General features: G+C 51.3%; 7 protein-coding genes across 7 annotated transcripts; 3 read left to right on the forward strand and 4 right to left on the reverse strand.

Annotated features, from left to right (window-relative positions):
* Window positions 1–198: 198 nt before the first annotated feature.
* Window positions 199–3,248, reverse strand: CPAR01_04652 (subtilisin Carlsberg; the record flags this gene model as incomplete). Its single annotated transcript, XM_060488932.1, has 5 exons — window positions 199–829; window positions 888–1,314; window positions 1,390–1,712; window positions 1,769–2,245; window positions 2,317–3,248. 5 exons carry the CDS (start codon window positions 3,246–3,248, stop codon window positions 199–201), a joined length of 2,790 nt encoding a protein of 929 aa, XP_060353138.1.
* Window positions 3,249–4,074: 826 nt separating this feature from the next.
* On the reverse strand, window positions 4,075–5,292 carry CPAR01_04653 (zinc-binding dehydrogenase; the record flags this gene model as incomplete). Its single annotated transcript, XM_060488933.1, has 3 exons — window positions 4,075–4,362; window positions 4,427–5,035; window positions 5,119–5,292. The coding sequence occupies 3 exons, from the start codon at window positions 5,290–5,292 to the stop codon at window positions 4,075–4,077; spliced, it is 1,071 nt and encodes a 356-aa protein (XP_060353139.1).
* Window positions 5,293–6,331: 1,039 nt separating this feature from the next.
* CPAR01_04654 (tannase and feruloyl esterase) lies at window positions 6,332–7,969 on the reverse strand (the record flags this gene model as incomplete). The annotated part of the gene is made up of 1 exon (XM_060488934.1): window positions 6,332–7,969. The coding sequence occupies one exon, from the start codon at window positions 7,967–7,969 to the stop codon at window positions 6,332–6,334; it is 1,638 nt and encodes a 545-aa protein (XP_060353140.1).
* A 1,597-nt stretch (window positions 7,970–9,566) lies between these two features.
* Window positions 9,567–11,635, forward strand: CPAR01_04655 (asparagine synthase; the record flags this gene model as incomplete). Its single annotated transcript, XM_060488935.1, has 3 exons — window positions 9,567–10,127; window positions 10,179–10,437; window positions 10,494–11,635. 3 exons carry the CDS (start codon window positions 9,567–9,569, stop codon window positions 11,633–11,635), a joined length of 1,962 nt encoding a protein of 653 aa, XP_060353141.1.
* A 501-nt stretch (window positions 11,636–12,136) lies between these two features.
* CPAR01_04656 (uncharacterized protein) lies at window positions 12,137–12,888 on the reverse strand (the record flags this gene model as incomplete). Its single annotated transcript, XM_060488936.1, has 3 exons — window positions 12,137–12,673; window positions 12,728–12,757; window positions 12,832–12,888. 3 exons carry the CDS (start codon window positions 12,886–12,888, stop codon window positions 12,137–12,139), a joined length of 624 nt encoding a protein of 207 aa, XP_060353142.1.
* An 816-nt stretch (window positions 12,889–13,704) lies between these two features.
* Window positions 13,705–14,743, forward strand: CPAR01_04657 (necrosis inducing protein; the record flags this gene model as incomplete). Its single annotated transcript, XM_060488937.1, has 2 exons — window positions 13,705–13,949; window positions 14,008–14,743. The coding sequence occupies 2 exons, from the start codon at window positions 13,705–13,707 to the stop codon at window positions 14,741–14,743; spliced, it is 981 nt and encodes a 326-aa protein (XP_060353143.1).
* Window positions 14,744–16,217: 1,474 nt separating this feature from the next.
* Window positions 16,218–17,625, forward strand: CPAR01_04658 (oxidoreductase; the record flags this gene model as incomplete). The annotated part of the gene is made up of 5 exons (XM_060488938.1): window positions 16,218–16,518; window positions 16,583–16,689; window positions 16,759–16,915; window positions 16,986–17,218; window positions 17,287–17,625. 5 exons carry the CDS (start codon window positions 16,218–16,220, stop codon window positions 17,623–17,625), a joined length of 1,137 nt encoding a protein of 378 aa, XP_060353144.1.
* Window positions 17,626–18,164: the final 539 nt, after the last annotated feature.

The raw sequence follows: 18,164 nt of genomic DNA on the forward strand, positions 1-18,164 counted from the left end.
TAGTAGATACTAGTATGGCGCGAGAACACTCATAAATCTCGGAAGGCTCCTAACGGATTACCCACGACATCCTTCTGACGCCTTGTCGTATGAGCCATCGATATTGGTGGGTGTGGAATTGACTTATTTTCATCTTCGTTAAACCCTTGAATGTGGAGATAATTATGAAGATGTTATACAGAATACAGCCTCCGGATATTACGTCGAGGTCGTAGTTCCGTTTCCAGATGTCTCATACTTCAACACGAATGGCACTGTCTTGACGACATCCCAGTCTCCCTCATTCGTCCTATCCCCAAAGATCCGCAGCGCCCTAACCTTCATGGCGTAAACACCAGGCTCAAGAACAGTATTATCAGCCAGCAGCCCATTGAAGAAAGCGCGTGTTTCGGTGCGAGGGGCGTATGGGAGAGGCCAGCCAGCCAAGCTTCCTAGGTTTTCCTCCTTGCCTCCGCTGACGCGCAAGACTTCGACCTGGATAGAGGCGGTGCCAACTGTTGGCGAGATAATGACGTTGGGGATCGCAGATTGGTCTCCGCGGTCGGTCAGAGGTGGGTTGGCTGGGTCAGGGCGCTTGACAGTGTAGGTCGTGTTGGCCGGAGCTTGGCTATAATAGTTGGCGAGATATGCTTGCGCCGGTGTGATGACGGGAACACCATGCATACTACCGACGACTCCGAGGTAGGGCAGACTCAGGGAAGGGGCATCGGTGGTACTGGTGAGGGCGATGTAGCCGCTGTAGACTGGTAGACGCGTAGCATTTACGTTAGATGGGGGAATGCAGGTGACGGTGAGTTCTGCGGATCCTCCAGCGGGCACTGTGATCTTCCTGTCCAAGTTGTCAGTCTAAAGCATTTGAATAACCTCACATACTGTGAGTGACTTACCCAGAACTGAACTGAAGCTCAGCCCACTCCTCGATGGTGGGGTTAGGGAATGAGGCAGCCCTCAAGCGATCCGTGGTCTCCACGAAGGTGTACATGGTGACGGCCTTGCGATGGCTGACTTCAAATACAACGTCGGCAGATCCATGGTTGTCAATGGTAAAGGTCTCGTTGCCCGTGAAGTGGTCGGTGTCGTTGAAGGAGATGCTGTCGACGCTGAGCTCAACGTTGCTACGAGCTGCGTCAAACGCCTGAATGATTCCAGCACCTTGTTGCGGGACAGGGGCAATGAGATCGGTATGCGCTGCAGTTCCATCATACCAGGCCAGAGGCTTTGAAGTAGACGACACGATGGATCTGAGACGCTTGGGGTCCTTCGTTCCGTGGGCTTCAGCGAGAAGAGCGTAGATAGCGGCGTTCAGAGGGCAAGCTGAGAATATGTCAGTCTACTTTGCGAAGCTACTTCACCCTCAAAGCCTAAGAAACGTTAAAGAATATTACTCACACATGCTAGTGCCCGTCATAACACGGTAGCCACCAAGGGCAACGGGAAAGGTAGACAGGATGTTGGCTCCAGGAGCGGCGAATTGCGGGCTGGCTTCCAACTCCCAAGTTGGGCCCCAGCTTGAGAAAGACCCCATGTAAGATCCGCTGGAGTTGTTCTCGAGTTCCTCAAGACGAGTCCTGGTATTGTTTGCGCTAGGGATAGAGATAGTGACGCTGCGACCCTGCTCCAACAGAGAGAGCCACTGGCCAGACTGATAAGGTGGGATGGAAGCTACACCTTGGATCCCCTGAGAGTAGACATATTGTTCGTCCCGCATAGTCCTTGTAGGCAATGTTAGACGTCGTGAAACATTGAAAACATTAAGGGGAGGACTCACGTGTTGTCATTAGTGTAGAAAAGAATATAGCGTCCACCTTTGGCGACGATCTTGTTACCCTGGTCAATGGGGTAGCATCCCGTAGCGCGAGAATCGGGGAACAGAAGCAGGACGATCTTGTTGCTGAGGTCGGGAGTGTCATCAGGCAGTTCACTGCAGGCGTTGTTCTCGCCGGGGCTCCAGAGTTGAAGCGAGAGGTCTCCCACGAGCTCTGGAACACCAGGCAAGTAGGCAAAGTCAGATTTGGCACCCGATGATGAGTTAGAGTCCACGGAGAAAGTGCCTTCGTTGAGTATAGTAGGGAACTTGGAGTTCGTCACGGCACCACTTCCCGCGACACCGCGGCCAGTAGCCGGGGTTGAAGCGTAGAACAGGCCGCTGCCGCCATCGTTACCTTCGGAGATGACGACTGGAACACCGGCGTCGACGATGCGGGCAGCAAGGACACCCCAAGCATCCTCCGCCCAGCCAGAAGGACTATCAAAGAGATTAGCAAAGCATGAACCAAAGCATGAACGCTTCGCGTAAAGTAAATAAGGTGCACGAACTCTCCGTCAGAACAAGAGATGATATCAGCCCCCTCCTCAAAGGCACGGCTGAACGCGGCAAGCAACACTTCGTTCGTCGATGTGGAGGCGCATCCCCACGCTCGGTATGCTGCCAGCTTGACGCCAGGAGCGGCACCCGTGAAGCCATACTCGTTGCCTTCGAGCTGAGCAGCAATGATACCAGCAACATGGGTACCGTGTCCGGCGCAGTTGTCCATTGGATCCGCATCGGGCTGAAGCGGTCTCACGTTGGGCAGGAAGTCGTCTCCCGTGAAATCCCAGCCGGCCTCCACCAGACACCCGGGGCCGAAGCATCCGCCAAGGGCAGGGTGGGTGTAGTCCACGCCACTGTCGATGATGGCGATGCGAACTCCCTTGCCGGTGATACCCTGTTCACGCAGCTTGTCGACCTGAGTCATGACGTGAGGCGAGAAGGTGTCCTTGGTTGAGTTTCCGAATGCCGCTTCCTGACGCCTCGCGTTGGCCTTGGTGATCGCACCGCTGGCTGGCGCGCCGTGGTCCTCGGGCTTTGCAAGCTGGATCGTACGGACAGGCCAGAGACTTCTGATGCGCGGTGAAGATTCGATCTTGCGACGGAGGAGTGCGCTATCATGGTGGGTCTCGCCAACATTCTTGACCTGAAAAGAAACGCCTTTGAACAAACGGTTGCTCAGGTCCATGCGAGATTCGACGTCGAGGCCATCCGCCTTGAGAGAGTTGAAGAAGGTTTCGGGTGAATCATTATCGTCTGCGAACTCGACAATGTAGGCGCCAGGAATAAGCTCGCTCGGGTTGACGTTGTTGCTCTCACTTGTTTCGGCTCTTGGGAGCTTTGCTGGCGGAGGCTTCGTATAGATGCGCGGATGGATCGGGTTGGCGACGGCAAGATTCGAACCCAGGAGGGCCGAGACTAGTGCGTGTGAGACCCTCATTTTGTCTGATTGATCACCCGCTCACTAAAAGTAGGCCGATGGATGAGAAGCGGAGAGAGAGCTGCATTCCGTCGCGCGAACATGTCGTCCATATAAGAAGATGGTGGCGTTGAACCCCAGAAACTGGTCACGGGCGGCCCGCGATCGCGTCCCCGCTTTCTCATGTTATTCATGGGGAGTTTGTTGCTTTGCGAGAAAAAATGACACGAGATTGGAGATGAAGAACGGCAAATACGAGATTCTGTCGTGATGTCAACCGCAGATCCCCGGCCGTACAGGGGTTCTGCTCCACAACGGGTAGCATTCGACTCAAGAGAGAGATATCTTCACTGCGCCGTAAGATGTGAAGAAAATACATCGTCATAACCGAATTGTATGCCAGTGGGCGCTTGAGTTGGACCTCGTTGTCTACGTGTGTCGAATTGCTCAATGCGATGACAATGGCAACGAATCAGTATGGTCTCGAGTCCTCCAGACTGACAGTGAGCTTTCGGTGTGGGCCCTGAAGTAAATTGCGATGGAGGTTTCCAGCGAAAACCAAGGCTGTTGACCCATGCTACCCGTATCCATGCTGCTTAAATAGAGTAGTATCCGCCCTTGAGCGTTTACCGAGAACACGCTACACCCACTGAGGCAGGACGAGTGTTCGGGTTGAGGGCCAATTTCTGATCGATTTTCGTTGCGGAAGTTCCATCCACCGCAGGCATCAAAAAACCAGGTGATCTGAGCCTAAAGGGGAGCTCTACTTCTTAGTAAGGTCGAAGGGCACGAAGCCTCCAAGTCAATAAAAGGATGGGTCATGTTATTTATGGTGTCTAATGTAGTCTTAGTTTGTCAGAACATATCGATACCTGGGTTTACCGTCGACCATATCCAAAACTGCCTGGTTGGCCTCGTTCATTGGGCGTGTCTCAACCCAGACCTTGACTCCCTTCGCGGCCACAAGGTCAAACATTTCTCGGATTTCCCCAGGACTGCCAATGACTGATCCAGTCAAATGCACTCGGGTTCTAATCAGGGCAAAAGCACTCAGTGGCACCGGCTCCTCGGGAGCACCAACTTGAACAAATGTGCCTCCGCGTGATAGAAGGCCAAGGTACTGGGCCAGAGGCATCTATCATTGTGTGAGCTTCTACCTAAGGGCCAGATTATTCACGGAGGGAGGGTCATCCACGTACCTTAGGAGACGCGACCGTCGAAATGATCACGTCGAGGGTGCGGGCATTCTTCGTGGCCCAGTCCTCGTCCTCAGCCGTGGCGATGAAATCGGTTGCACCAAGCTGCGTAGCATCCTGCTTCTTATCAGACTTTCTCGAGATAGCCACCACCTTGTCTGCGCCGAGAGCCTTCGCGAACAAGACCGCGCAATGGCCGAGGCCACCGACGCCAATGACACCGACTCTCTTGCCGGGCCCGACGTTGTAGCGCTTCAAGGGTGAGAAAACTGTGACACCGCCACAGAGCATGGGAGCAGCTTGCTCGGGAGCAATTCCCTTGGGGATCTTGATCACGAAATAACTCGGACAGCGATGGTACAGCGCATATCCGCCCTGTGTCTGACTGCCGTTGCGATGCAAGCTGTTATAGGTGTTGACGCGCTTGGTGCAGTAGTTCTCCTCTCCAACTTCGCACGCATCGCAGGGCCCGTCGCGCGAAAGGCACGAGTCGGATTGTGCGCCTACGCCGACGATGTCGCCAACTTTGATGCCGCCTTCTGCCTGAGATCCGACACGGACGGCTACACCCACAATCTCATGGCCGACGACGGCAGGAAATCTGGTGGCACCCTAAACGTCACAGTCAGCACGCTAGCCAATTGAGACTCGGAGAACATGCAGAATAGCGGACGCCGCATGAGTGTGCGACATACCCAGCCAGCACGCAGAGTGTGAATGTCGGAGCCGCAAATGCCCGAGTGAGTAATTTTGATATCAACGTCCGTCTCCTCCCAGACTTTCGGCTCGTACTCTCGCCAGACCATCTTGCCGTCCACCGAAGAGGGGTCATCCGCCACCCATCCCTCGAATTTGTAGTCGGTAGCCATCTTGAAAATAACGTGCGGCGATACTGTTCAACGTCCAACGTGAAGAGATACAGTGAAAGACACTAGGTCCCTGTGAAGCCTTTATATCTAAATCAGATTTCTTTCAAAGAAATGCCGGGCAAGATGTGTTTGTCAGTAGATAGATTAGCGGCAACGCCATCCGTTTTGCCGAGGTGTTTCGGGCGGAGAACATGACGAAATCCAAAAGTTTCCCAACTACCGGAGTATAAACGGAGTTAGTGGGAGCTCGGAAGTGGCACTGATAGTGTGCGTGATGCCAAACAAACATTCTTTATCTGAAAATTAGCTTGTATCGGCCGCAATTCCGTCAAAGTCTGGTCCACTTTGCTCCCACCTCGCTCACACGTCTGCGCCTCCGTCAGCCGACTGCAGATGGGGGCGCGTCTTCCGATAAGATAGAAATGCGGCAGAAGGGTCGCGGAACGCGGGGTCATCGGCGTGAACTCGGAGTGGACTAATTTACCCCACTACATTCAAAGAGGCCACAATTCCCCGAGATTAACTTGGCTCAGTCTTTGATTCCGAACTTCGCTTCGGAGGCTGAATACTGCTTTCAACGTCTGCCATATCCTGCGGTGTCAATATCGCGGTATCATAGTTCCGTGAAGCATCATTTCAACTTGATAATTCCTCGTCTTAAGAGTTACCGGCATCAATGCCTTGTTGTTTTTGCTCAAGGAACCATATTCACATTGGCGCCGCGTAACAATCTAGCGGTGCGAAAGGCCGTCGTGGTGGAATCTCATATTTTGATCGTTGGTCCCAATATCAGTTTTTATCAAGTAAAAGTTAGTAAGTATTGAGACGCAAAAATCTTGATGGGCACGCCGCGTGTAGATTTGCTCCCATCCTCTCATCAAAGTCTGCTCAGCCTCCATCTTCGGAAACAGTCTGATCGCTTCGGCCATCTCCCGCTGAAGTACTTCTCACCCCAACCGTTTTGCGACAGAGAGATTGATGCTCTTGTGCCCCTGGCAGCCACGAATAATTGACCTTTGATCGAATGCTTAATTCACTGTCAAACGCAAGCAAATGATGACGGCCATGCTGGGTCGCCACCAACGTAGTGCTGAACTTGCGGGTACATGCAGATGTCTCTCGTCATAGGCTTGCCGTAAGCATTGAGCCCCTCAACCCGCAACGTGACCGGTGCAATTCCCTTCTCAACCCATTCAACCAGCGCCGACAGCGTGTTACGCGGAGCAAGGCCATTTGAGATACTATGATCAGCGCCCGGAGCGAGAAACATGCGAAAGTAGTCGTGGGCTTTGGGATACTTCTTGAGGACTTTGTCTGTGTAATCGACAGTACCGTTGACTGGGATAATCTGGTCCGCCATCCCATGCCAGCTGAGTAGCTTCCCTCCAGCCTTGCGGAACCTGCTCTGGTCGGGATCGGAAGTGCCGGTGATTGATTCGTCTTCGTTCCGTGACGCGACGAAAAGATCATCCCACTGACTGTGACCAAGGGCTTGAAGGTCAAGGTTGGCGTTCTTGGCGACAAAGTATCGTGCGTACGCCTCAGCGATGGACAACCTGACCGGCGCGCGTTTCTCTCCTTCGCCATCACACGACGTATGGAGAGCACCAAAATGCCACATTTTCGCATCTCTCCCATATCCATACCACTGAAACTCGCCGGTCACGCTTCGTGGCCCATTCCAAGCAGCATTAGCCGCCTCTGCTGCTTCGGGAGTGAATAACGCGTCTTTCCCTCCGCAGTCAAAAGCATGGCCGACGAGAGTACTAGCATTGAAGAAGCACCGAGAGAGCATAGAAATGATCCCATCCTCGACGCCGTCAAGCCCGACGCATGCTTTCATAGCCGCAGCAGTGATGGCTTCGAACTCGCAAGGTCGAGGGTAGACGCCCTTCTCATCCATGACTATGTGAGCCCACAGAGGAGACCATTGGAACTTGTCCCAGTTTATGGCAGGACAGAAGCCCAGAATCCCGTCGAAATCGTTTGGAGAGCGCTGGTCTAGCATGTAAGTCTGTCTTCCGCCGGTTGAGCCGCCAAAAAAGTACGAGGACTTTGAAGGGGTACTGTAGAAAGCCTCCATCAAGGCTTTTCCAATCATGGCCATGTCGTGTAAGGCGACATGGGAGAAGTCGAGGAAAAGTGGCCAATTGATGTTTCCGGGACTGGTGAAAGCCCAAGACATACCATCACCCGATGCGTCGTCAAGTTTACTCGAGTGACCACCATCAGTTGTGCTGACGGCGAATCCTGCCTCCAAAGAAGGCATCATCGTAATCCCGCCCACTTCGATCCCCCCCGTGACCCATCCGCCGCCTCCGTTTACCTGAAATTTCCCGTTCCAATTTTCTATCGGAAGAAAATTTGTAGCCTGAATCTCATCGTTCCAGCCTGGATGGGTGTAGATGACTGTGGTATTGCAAAAGTTTAGGCCATAAATCGCCCGGCCAAACAGAGATCTTGGGTGTGGATTGTACGTGAAGTTCAGTTGTTTAGCCGCAGTAAGTGGAATGATATGAATGCTGTCAAGCTCAGGATGCCGTACACTGCCAGCTTCGCATGCGTTGTTTACGCCTAACGCAACCTGAGTGAGGCCAGGATCTGCCCACTGAGCAAGTATGGTTGTAACCAGAAATCCACAGATCCAGCTGCGGATGGAGACGATGCTGAATACCATTTCACGGAGCGGAGCAATGCCTCCTTGATTTGATTGATCAAAAGGCTAGCACACAATACTAGTGGATGTGATTGAGAGCCTCATAATTTCTGAGCGGTTCTTCCATTAGATAAAGGTCTTGCAGCTTCAATCAACGGAGACTTATTTCGTCCGGTGCTTCTGACCCTAGCAATGATTTACGCGAACACACCAACCACATAGAGCAAAGGATTTGGAAACTCTGACCTTGCGGTCAGACTGCATGATGTAGCCATTGTGTGGTTGGGTCGGTCTCGCGAATGTCGTGAGGAGAAAACATTACCCTCCATCAGTTGGTCCGAGTATCGACCGTCACATCACTCTTTTGCGTAATCACCCTTACTTCCTCCTCCCTGTATTAGCATAAGGGACTCGGAGAAGAGATACAGGGATAGGGCAGATTTGGGTATAACATAAAGGCCCATCAGACGACTGAGGTGCTCAGGCCCTAAGCCGCACTGGCATCGGGTTCTTCGAAGAGTCCGAAACTCATGACTTAGAGAGGAGATGGGCAAGGCTTTCTACTGCTCTGGTATTCGAGCATCGACGTATAAAGAAGGCCATGAGGCCCGATGTTAGGCTTTGTTGCAGGGATTAAAAACTCCATGAGGCGAAGCACAGAACTTTCTTCCTGAATCTAGACATCGAAACGCATATTCTTTGTCACCATTAGAGAGTCTACTCAACATGATTGCGTCGTAAACTAATCGCTTCACACGTCGTGGCCTGTTATCAGTCAACATAGCTGTTTACAAAGGACTTCCACTGTTGTCGGGCTGCCATCAAGATGTCTTTTGTCTATTTGCCGCACATCGTACCCCACACTGAGCAAAGGCTCTATTAGATCAGGTACCTGCCACCTCACTTTCCAGCCTTTCTACGATATTCGTCTTCAATTCTCAGGTGAATGTTTCGCTGCAGGATCCAAATCTTGTGGCTTTAATCAGTGCTCTAGGAGGTCCGAGTTCACCAATAGGTACCGCCAGGTAAAGTTGGCTGTCGCAGCGAAAGTAAGTAGTGCCCCGAAGGGACGGGTCCGGGAATTCCCTTTTCGGCCGGTACCGAGTGGGACATGCCGAATAAGGCGCCCCGACGAACATTGGCCTCACCCCGGATATCCGTCAATCTCAAGGCATACCAAAAGCATCTGTTTTCGTCACTTCGTAAGCTACCTAGATGGAATGATTACTGAAATTGTGAGATGACACTCGCGAGCCTTTATTTTTCCTACTATCGCATCGGATCAAATCTAGAACGAGCTACCGTTCTATCTTATCTACAGCGAAAGTTAAGATGTGCGGCATCTCAGCTTGTCTCACACTTCCTCCGGGCCACCATTTTCATACTGGGGCCCTGAATGGATATGCCAGCGGACTAAGTGGACTTACCAATAAGTATGGGGATGATAAGAGGGGAGATTTACAGAATCTCAAAGATCAATTGAGAAGAAGCCTCGATGCCATAGGCCATCGGGGCCCAGACGCACAAGGGGTGTGGGCAAGTGAGAATGGCTTTGTGGGTCAGTACTGATGCTCATAATGAACGCTCACTCATGAGCTGACCAAAAACCACTGCAGTGATGGGTCATTGCCGCTTGGCTATCAATGACTTGACTCCTGACGGCAATCAACCTATCCACAGTGATGATGACGTCGTTCATGCAGTGGTCAATGGCGAGATCTACGACCATGATCGCATCCGAGAAGACTGCAGAGCAAAAGGCTACGTATTCAAGGGACACAGTGACAGTGAAGTGATTCTTGCGTTATACAAGGCTTTCGGCGCACCTCGGTTTCTAGAGCATCTCCGAGGAGAATTCGCTTTCGTGCTTTACGACGAGACGGCGGGAAAAGTCATCTTGGCGAGAGATCGATTCGGCATCAAGCCATTGCTGTGGACTGTTGTCCGGCAGACTGATGGTGGTACCAGGCTTTTGGTTGCCCCAGAAGCAAAAGCTTTCCGACCTTTGGGATGGAAGCCGCAGTGGGATGTCGGTGCGATCGTGGATGGTGGATGGATGCAAGACGGAAGATCATTATTCAAGGGAGTCAAGAAAGTGCCCCCGGGGCACTGGATGGAGATATCGAGAGACGGCGTGATGCAGATACACCAGTACTGGGATGCTGATTATAAAGACAAAGTGATTGGCGCCTCCGATCCTCTGAAGGATATCCAGCTAACAACTTTTTAGACGGAGGGAGAAAACCGGAGCGTTGACGAGATGGTCCAGGGTCTGCGAGACGAGCTGACAGAATCAATTCGTCTCCGCTTGAGAGCTGATGTTCCGATTGGCATTTACCTTTCGGGGGGTATCGACTCGTCTCTGGTTGCCGGGATAGTAACTCACTTGGTACGAGATGAGGGCATCAAAATTGGCAACAAAGACGCGACAAGCCGGATCAGCTGTTTCACAATTCAATTCCCCAAGGAATCTGGATTTGATGAAAGCGGTAAGAAAGTTCTGGTCGCTCAAGTAAATGTCACGTCTCTCATCGTGTGTTTGTAGACATTGCCGAGCGAACAGCAGAGCATCTTGGCGTCCAGATTTTAAAGAAGCAGATTGACGAAAATGAGTTGGCAGAGAACTTTGCCGACTGCGCTTATCACTGCGAGCATCACCACTTCGACTTAAACTGCGTCGGAAAGTTTGCTCTCTCGACCTTGCCGAATGCAAACGGAGTCAAAGTTGTGTTAACCGGGGAGGGTGCCGACGAACACTTTGCCGGATACGCATTCTTCCCTCCAGATTTGCTTCGCGAGCCCGACCTTTCTATGCCAGACTCGCCGCTGGTTGCCGACTCGCAGCTCAGAGAAAACATGCAAAGATCCACCGAGCGGGATATCAAGATGCTCATTCCTCGGGCTGGCGCTTTTGAGCACGGTTGGGAGGCAACAGCAGCTCTCCAAAAGGTTAACAATACCATTCTTCCTCCATGCATCCTGGCATGGCACCCTACCCTTGACTTATTCGCCCCCTGGGTGCGGGAGGACAAGCGATGGGCCGACCTTGACTGTAAGGATGTCATAGTGAAATCCTTCAAGCCGGCGACATTGCAAAAGATGCAGAGGAAGTGGCACCCGCTACATACAGCTCAGTACATATACAGTAAGGGCCCGCTACCGAATATCCTGCTAAGCTGTCTCGGTGACTTGACGGAGATGTCTCATAGTGTGGAGGCCAGAACGCCGTTCCTCGACCACAAGCTAACAGAATACGTCAACAACTTACCGCCAAGTCTCAAGATGGCTTACACACCCGACAAGGTAACCCCTGAGCGACACCAAGGTCCTTGGTGGGAAGGTATCGGCGTCGCGTCACAGGCGTTGACCGAGAAGTGGATCCTTCGAGAGGCAGCTAAACCATTCATTCTGAAAGAGTTGTATGAGCGGCAAAAGCATCCGTTCACAGCCCCTATCAAGTGGCCTAGAGGCGGACCGCTTCACAACATGCTTCTGAATACCCTGACTAGAGATAGAGTGGAGAATCTCGGCTTCGTGGATTATGATGCGGTAGAGGATGCCCTTGATCGTGGCTTTGGTGAGAAGGCAGATGTCAAAGCTTTTAGGATTTTACTTTTTGTTGCTGCTTGGGTGACGTTAGGTGAACGTTTGGGAATCCCAAAAGCCTTCCTGCAAGATTGGTGTTAGTATTGGGCTGGGCTGAGATGACATCGTAGGACTTTCCGGTCAATATCAGAAGTACCAATAGCGATGCGAGGGCGTATGATGTGAAGCGCCGAGCGTTTGCTTTGATAGTGACACACAAAAGTAAGTAGTGCCCCTCCCTTGACAGGTCTTTAGGCAACCCAGTTAGTTTCCAGAATACCGTCTCTCTTCTGCCTGTCTATAGCAGCAACACAGAGACTGTAATCTCAGAACCCCAGCATCAGCCCTAAGCTGGCATAGGCCTGAGCGTCAACATCATTGGGCAGAACTTATCTCCCTGCACGGACAGACGAGCAGAGCTTTATCGAGCTTGCGAAAGTCAAAGCAACTACTTGTGACCTTGATATAGTGTTCTAATAGCAGGTTTATTAACATTCGATTATTCCCCTCGGCAGATACATGGACACCAGCAGGCCAACACTCGAGCTGCCACCTTCGCCGAGAATCCAATGCAGTAGACCCCTCGAAAACACCTTGGCTTATTTACGAGAACTCATAGTAGACGTGATCCCACTTTCCACCATTGTCGACCTTAATCTGAATGAGCTGCTTGTTGATAGAAAAGTCCGCAATTGAACCTCTGATCGCCGAAGAGAAGATCGTTGTTCCGAGTCTCTCCCAGCACCATTTGCGGTTTGCGTTCGTCTCCTTGCTGGAAATCTCGAAGGATGCAGTAGGTCTCAGGCCAATCTTGGTACGGCACTCTCCCAAAGCCTTGTTCATGTCGTCGTTCTCAATCTGGTAGCCCAAGACCTCCTTCAACTCCGAGGGTTGAAGGCCAGTCATCTTCCAGCATTCCTTGAGAACCTGTCGCATCTTGAGGCGGGGCGTGGTCGTGTCGAATCCGTTCATGGCCTTGATGACAGTCAAGCGCTTGGACACCTTGTTGACGAGCAGGGTATCGACAGGCGAGGTGTTGCCCTCCTCATCCCGAGCAGTGTATCCGTCTGCGTAAACAGAGAAAGCCCATCGGTTGCCAGTCTCATCAGCTTCGGCGTCAACGGCGTAAGCACGGTTTCCCTGCATGGGAATTAGTCAATTGGTGCTGAAGCAAAGGCTTGCCGGAATACTTACAGCGAATGGTCGGACAGGTTGGCCAGAGATCTATCGCGCAGGATTATTTTAGTAAGATGATGGCCCGGCTGAGAGTGGAGATCTTTTGTCTTGGGGCAACATACTAGGGTCACAATGGAGCCGAGTGCCAGAAGAATGGCAGGGAAATGACTTGAAAGCATTTTGGTAAGCGAGTGTAATACAAATTAAGCCAATGAGTGTTGGCTGCGCGATGGCAGGCTGTATGTAGAGTCGAATTGAAGAGCTGGTTTCTTGATATCTACCACTTGGAGATACTTGTTCAATGATAGGGTATATATCCTCATTCTCCGAACTTGATCGCCACAAAGAGTTGTCGGGCACACCGAAACCTTAATCAGTCCTGTTTCTTGAGGAATAGGAGATCATAGTGGGGCAGGTCTTGGTCACAGAAAATTGAAGAGCTTGAGTTGTTTATGCATATAGACTAACGGTGGGTTGTCGACTCGGAACTCCCTTGCTGAATCGCTTGATGTGAGCTATCACTTCGACTTCAATATTCAGATCCCTTTCCACAGTCTCTTGCAGTCAGTTGCCAGTTGCATTTGGTTGCGAGAGAAAGAGCGCTTTGGGTCGTCGTGGATCTCAGCAAGTGGGACATTGAATGCACTGAGTCAGGCCAGTTCACTATATTTGGCACGATGTTGTAGATCCTTGGCATGGAAGACACGGGACGAACATGTCCCAACTGCGTTGTTAACCGTAAATTCTATTTATATGAACTATCATGTTTAATTAACTGGCCCAGTTGCAGGCTCAACGAGTCAACTGTTGTCAAGCAGTGTTCGGTTTCTCCGATGTCAAATCGCTCTCTTGTTTGCAAAGATCAAGGAACCGACAACTCCGTCGCTGGGGGTGGTTGAGTAGGCTATATGATCTAGCTTTCTCCCCCCAGGCTAGACTTGAAAGAACCAACATCATACAGCTCTAGTCTTTCGTTAATATCATAGCCACTAATTATGCGCCACTCGTTTTTCTCGTCTTTGCTTGGACTTGCCACGCTGACGGCTGGCGCAGTCCTGTCGCCACGGGAGAAGGACGTTTCCTTGAATAATCAGTGGAAGAACCATGACCAAATTGCGGCTTTTCAGCAGCAAACGGCCGATGGCACCCCAGGCGACATCGAACTTCGTTTCAAGCCTTGGCTGAACGATGGTAGCGGATGCTTCCCGTATGCAGCTGTGGATAAAGATGGCCTCCACGGGTACGTGTCCACTCGACTTGTCTTCCGTTGGCTTTGTTCTCATCGATCCTCTCTCCAGGCGCGGCCTCAAACCTACGGGCAAGAGTGGAGGTGATTGTCGGGACTCTGCCAAGGGTCAAATCTACTCCCGAGTTGGAACCTCGAATGGGCGTCCGGCCGTTCTCTACTCGTGGTATCTTCCCAAGATCCAGACCAAGACCGAGAACCACAGGCATTGGTACCTCACTACAGTGGTCTGGCTACACACCGAGACCTGCAACGCCGCTGCTGGCAACTACGATATTGCGGGCATCAGCAATATCACCGGTACAGAGACATACGACAAAGGCCTTACCACGTCGACGATCTTTGCCTCTGGAGACAGCGGAACAGGCGCTACCAACACTCACGCCATCGTGGGTTACGACGGCCAGGTCAACGTCTTCCCTTCGGCAAACAATGCTCAGTACGGACTCAGCCCGCCGCTGATTAGCTGGAGTAAGCTGTCGCCGGCGGCCACGTCGCAGTTCAATGCCTTCCGTTACGAACATGCCCGCTGTCCATTCACCGATGCCAACATTCAAGCCTCTCTTGACGCAGCTTACAACGCGGACTTTTACGCCAATCTTCCGGCCGAGCCTGACACGAACTGCGGGATTATTGCGACCCCCACTACGCCTTCAACACCGGAGGCTTCCTCCACGGGCGTATCAAGCGATCCAAACACTGACCCTGTGGAAGATGGACCAGAGATTCCTATCTCTTCCTTCCCGGCGGATCCCACTTACACACCTACTCCTTACAAGAGACAGTAAGACTACAAACTTACTGGTAATGGATCTTATTCTTGATAGTAGGTAGAACAGCAGTGACATAAGTAATCTTCAAAGGCTCGCGGTCTGTGCCTCTTAAATGTATTTCTTTTGCAGCTGCGTACTTTGCGAATGTCGACGGTACATGATGATTGCCTTTCCCTACTAGTACGCCCTTTCAGTCCAGTTCGACTCATGGGCGAAGTATACTTCGCTTTCGAATTGGCAAGATATTGATTCAAAAAGTCAAGGACACAATCGCGTAAATTACTGGGCGCCCTAGGGCTCTGTTCAGGTACAGACTTAGATTTAGATGCGTGATGTGTCCTTGAGTCGGCGTGCACTAGATACAGCCGTAATAGGGGATGGTAGCCCTGAATAGATATTGCGCGCTAGAAGGAGCCCTAGGTTAATCGCTAAGATTGGATTCGATAGCGCGCAGGCCTCTTAATTCAAGTACCAGAGCCCTTTAAGACCGCTGGGGGAATTTCCAAATTTGTGACAATGTCACAATCTTGTCATGATGTCTGATGCTGACATGAAGCTGTCTACTCGTCCGTGGAAATACTCAGCCACCGCGTACGACTTTTACGCTACGGATAGGAGGAGCAACCCACAGGCACCTATGTCTAGATGAAGCAGCGACAATGTGATATCCTCGCAATTGTAGATCTGCCGAAATTTACGGGCGGGGAGCCATCGATGAGAACATAAGACGGCGACGCCTTTGCCAGCAATCACTCAGTACCTTACCTACAAATCTCCTTAATGGTCAGAAGCCACTGAAAAATGTATCAACGACTGAAAATGACTATGGTTATCTTGAAGAGCCATTTATTCGAAAGAAGCCACAACTTCTGCGAACAGGTTTCGCTTCGCCATGCATCGCAATATGGTCGACTGATGTCGGGTTACGAGTATTATGCCGGTTGATCATCGGATATGGCCATGTTGTTATCCATTCATGACATCAGTGACCTGCTTCTTTAGGCAAGTTTAACAGTTGGACGTTGCCAGTGTGGATCGCTTTGCCAGACAGCTTGGCAGAGAGAGACATCGACGTCGTCTGCTGCACCGTGCTAGTACCTATATGTAGATTGACTTCTTCACAGTTAGCAGAATCGCGCGCTCAACGCCAAAAACGTAGACACACCCAATTAGTAATCTGACTTCGAAAACGTCGAGAGGTGTGTTTGAGACTTCGAGTTGCAAGTGCCGTTGTGGAGTATACCCGCGGAGTATCGGCTTTGGCGTTGCGCCAATTCCCCCAAGCCCATCCTCCAATATCGCCGGGCTTAATTGCGACGGTGCCCCGCACCACGATCACGACATAAATACCTTGGTCATCAGACGCTCATTATCTGTGAAGCCAGAATTTCCATGCAGAAAGCTTGAGCTCGTCCCTACGTTCGAATTCACGTTGCTCAGTATTACGTTGCAACTTCCACCTAAGCGACAGACTTCTCTCACCTTCATCATGTCCACCATCAAGGTTGGTGTTGTGGGCTATGGCTTCGCCGCCAAGAACTTCCACCTGCCCTTCATCACCGCCAATAATGACTACCAAGTGATCGCCATCCTTCAACGAGCAGAGGCTCCCAAAGACCTGTCTTCGGCGACACCTGGCTCCCACTGCAAAGTCGACTTCCCTAATATCAGGCACTATCGCACAGAGGAGGAGTTCTTCGCTGATCCTGATACACAACTTATCGTTGTCGCAACACATACGGACACTCATGCTTCGTTTGCTGAGAAAGCCTTGCGAGCTGGAAAACATGGTATGTCCTAACCCGGAGCCCAGACTCTCCGCATCATGATGTTGAATCTGACCCTCGCACACAGCAATTGCCGACAAGCCATTTGCGAGATCGTCTGAGGAAGCAGACCATGTCATCGAGCTTGCAGAGAGCAAGGGCCTGATTCTCTCCTGTTTCCAAAACCGGAGATGGGTAAGTCCTTCTCATTCATGATTGTTTCGCCCCTATTATGTCTCTGCGCAGGTGCTTAGAAAAAATCAGGATGGCGATTTCCAGACGTTGAGAAAACTCATCAAAGAGGATGCGTTGGGCGATATCAAAGAGGCAGAAATTCACTATGACTTCGAGTCGCCTCCTTGGCTCTCTGGAATGACGAAAAAGGAGTACACTCCTGGAGATGGCATGGCCCTTGGTCTGGGTATGCATTTCTTGGATCTTTCGCTCAACTTTGATCACCCTTGTCTAACTGCAACTTCGCATCCTCTTAGGAACACACAGTATTGACCAGGCTGTCACGCTGTTCGGTCGTCCCAAGTCCGTAACAGGCTTCTTCAGAGCTCAAAGAGGCATTGAGAGCGAGGTTGAGGACTCTTTCACAATTATCCTGCAATACGAAGGGCCTCAGAAAGACCTCCTTGTCACTGTGAAGACATCAGTCACCACGCCCATGTCGCAACAGTTGAAGCACTTCATTCGAGGCACCAAGGGCTCTTGGCTCAAGGTAAGTCTGCTTCTAAAGTTGCAACAAGGTCTACAAGAAGAGTTTGATTGACTAATCGATTCTCTCAGTTCCAACAAAGAAGCACATGCCCTCAAGAAGAGCAGATTGCAGAGGGCCGCAAACCATTGGAGCCTGGCTTCGGCGAAGAGTCTGCGGAGGTTTACGGCACCTTGACGACATACAAGGAGTACCGTAAGGACCAGAAGTTTGATGAGGCGACAAGGAAGTATGTTGGGCGAGTCCCAACTATAACGGGCCGGTGGCTGGGCATTTATGAGAATCTCGCAGATGCCATCAACGGTAAAGCCGAATTGGAGGTCAAGGCGAGGCAGTCTCGAGATGCGATCAGGATTATCGAACTCGCAAGGGAATCTCACAACTCTGGAGCGACTATTGCATGGAAGTAAAGCTATTACCCAATGGCTCAATTTCTGGGCGTAGTAATCATAAGTACAGAATTATTGTTTGACGACACTCGGGTAACTGAACTGTTTTGACATGGGGGACACTTCATCGAACCATCATGGTATTGTCTTCAAGTCGTGGCATTACGATATGAACATGAATTCGATGTTAGGACTTGAAATCGTCAATCATTAGAAACCCTCACATGCAGCAATCAACGGCGTGGAATTTGACAAATGACCGGTCGTCTTGACTCCGGGGACCGGCTTCCGAGCTTCTCCGCGGGGGCTCACGATGTCCCACACCAGGTTGTATAATGGGGGTAGACACCAATCGCAGAGTTATACCAGGATTCCAGACGGCAGAATTCGGCTCCGGAGAGCCCGCTTAAGGTCTTGGGCCATCACGTAAGTGAAGCCCTGGTTGGCCAAAGTAGGAAATCATAAGCACCCTACATTGCCTCTTTTGCGGATCTAGGGTATTTAATACGTGTATACCCCGCGTTTGGCGGGGTGCACGATCTGTACTCGATCGTCATGTA

Source organism: Colletotrichum paranaense, assembly GCF_030867605.1.
Source record: "Colletotrichum paranaense strain IMI 384185 chromosome Unknown Scaffold_3.1, whole genome shotgun sequence".
Lineage (NCBI taxonomy): Eukaryota > Fungi > Ascomycota > Sordariomycetes > Glomerellales > Glomerellaceae > Colletotrichum > Colletotrichum paranaense.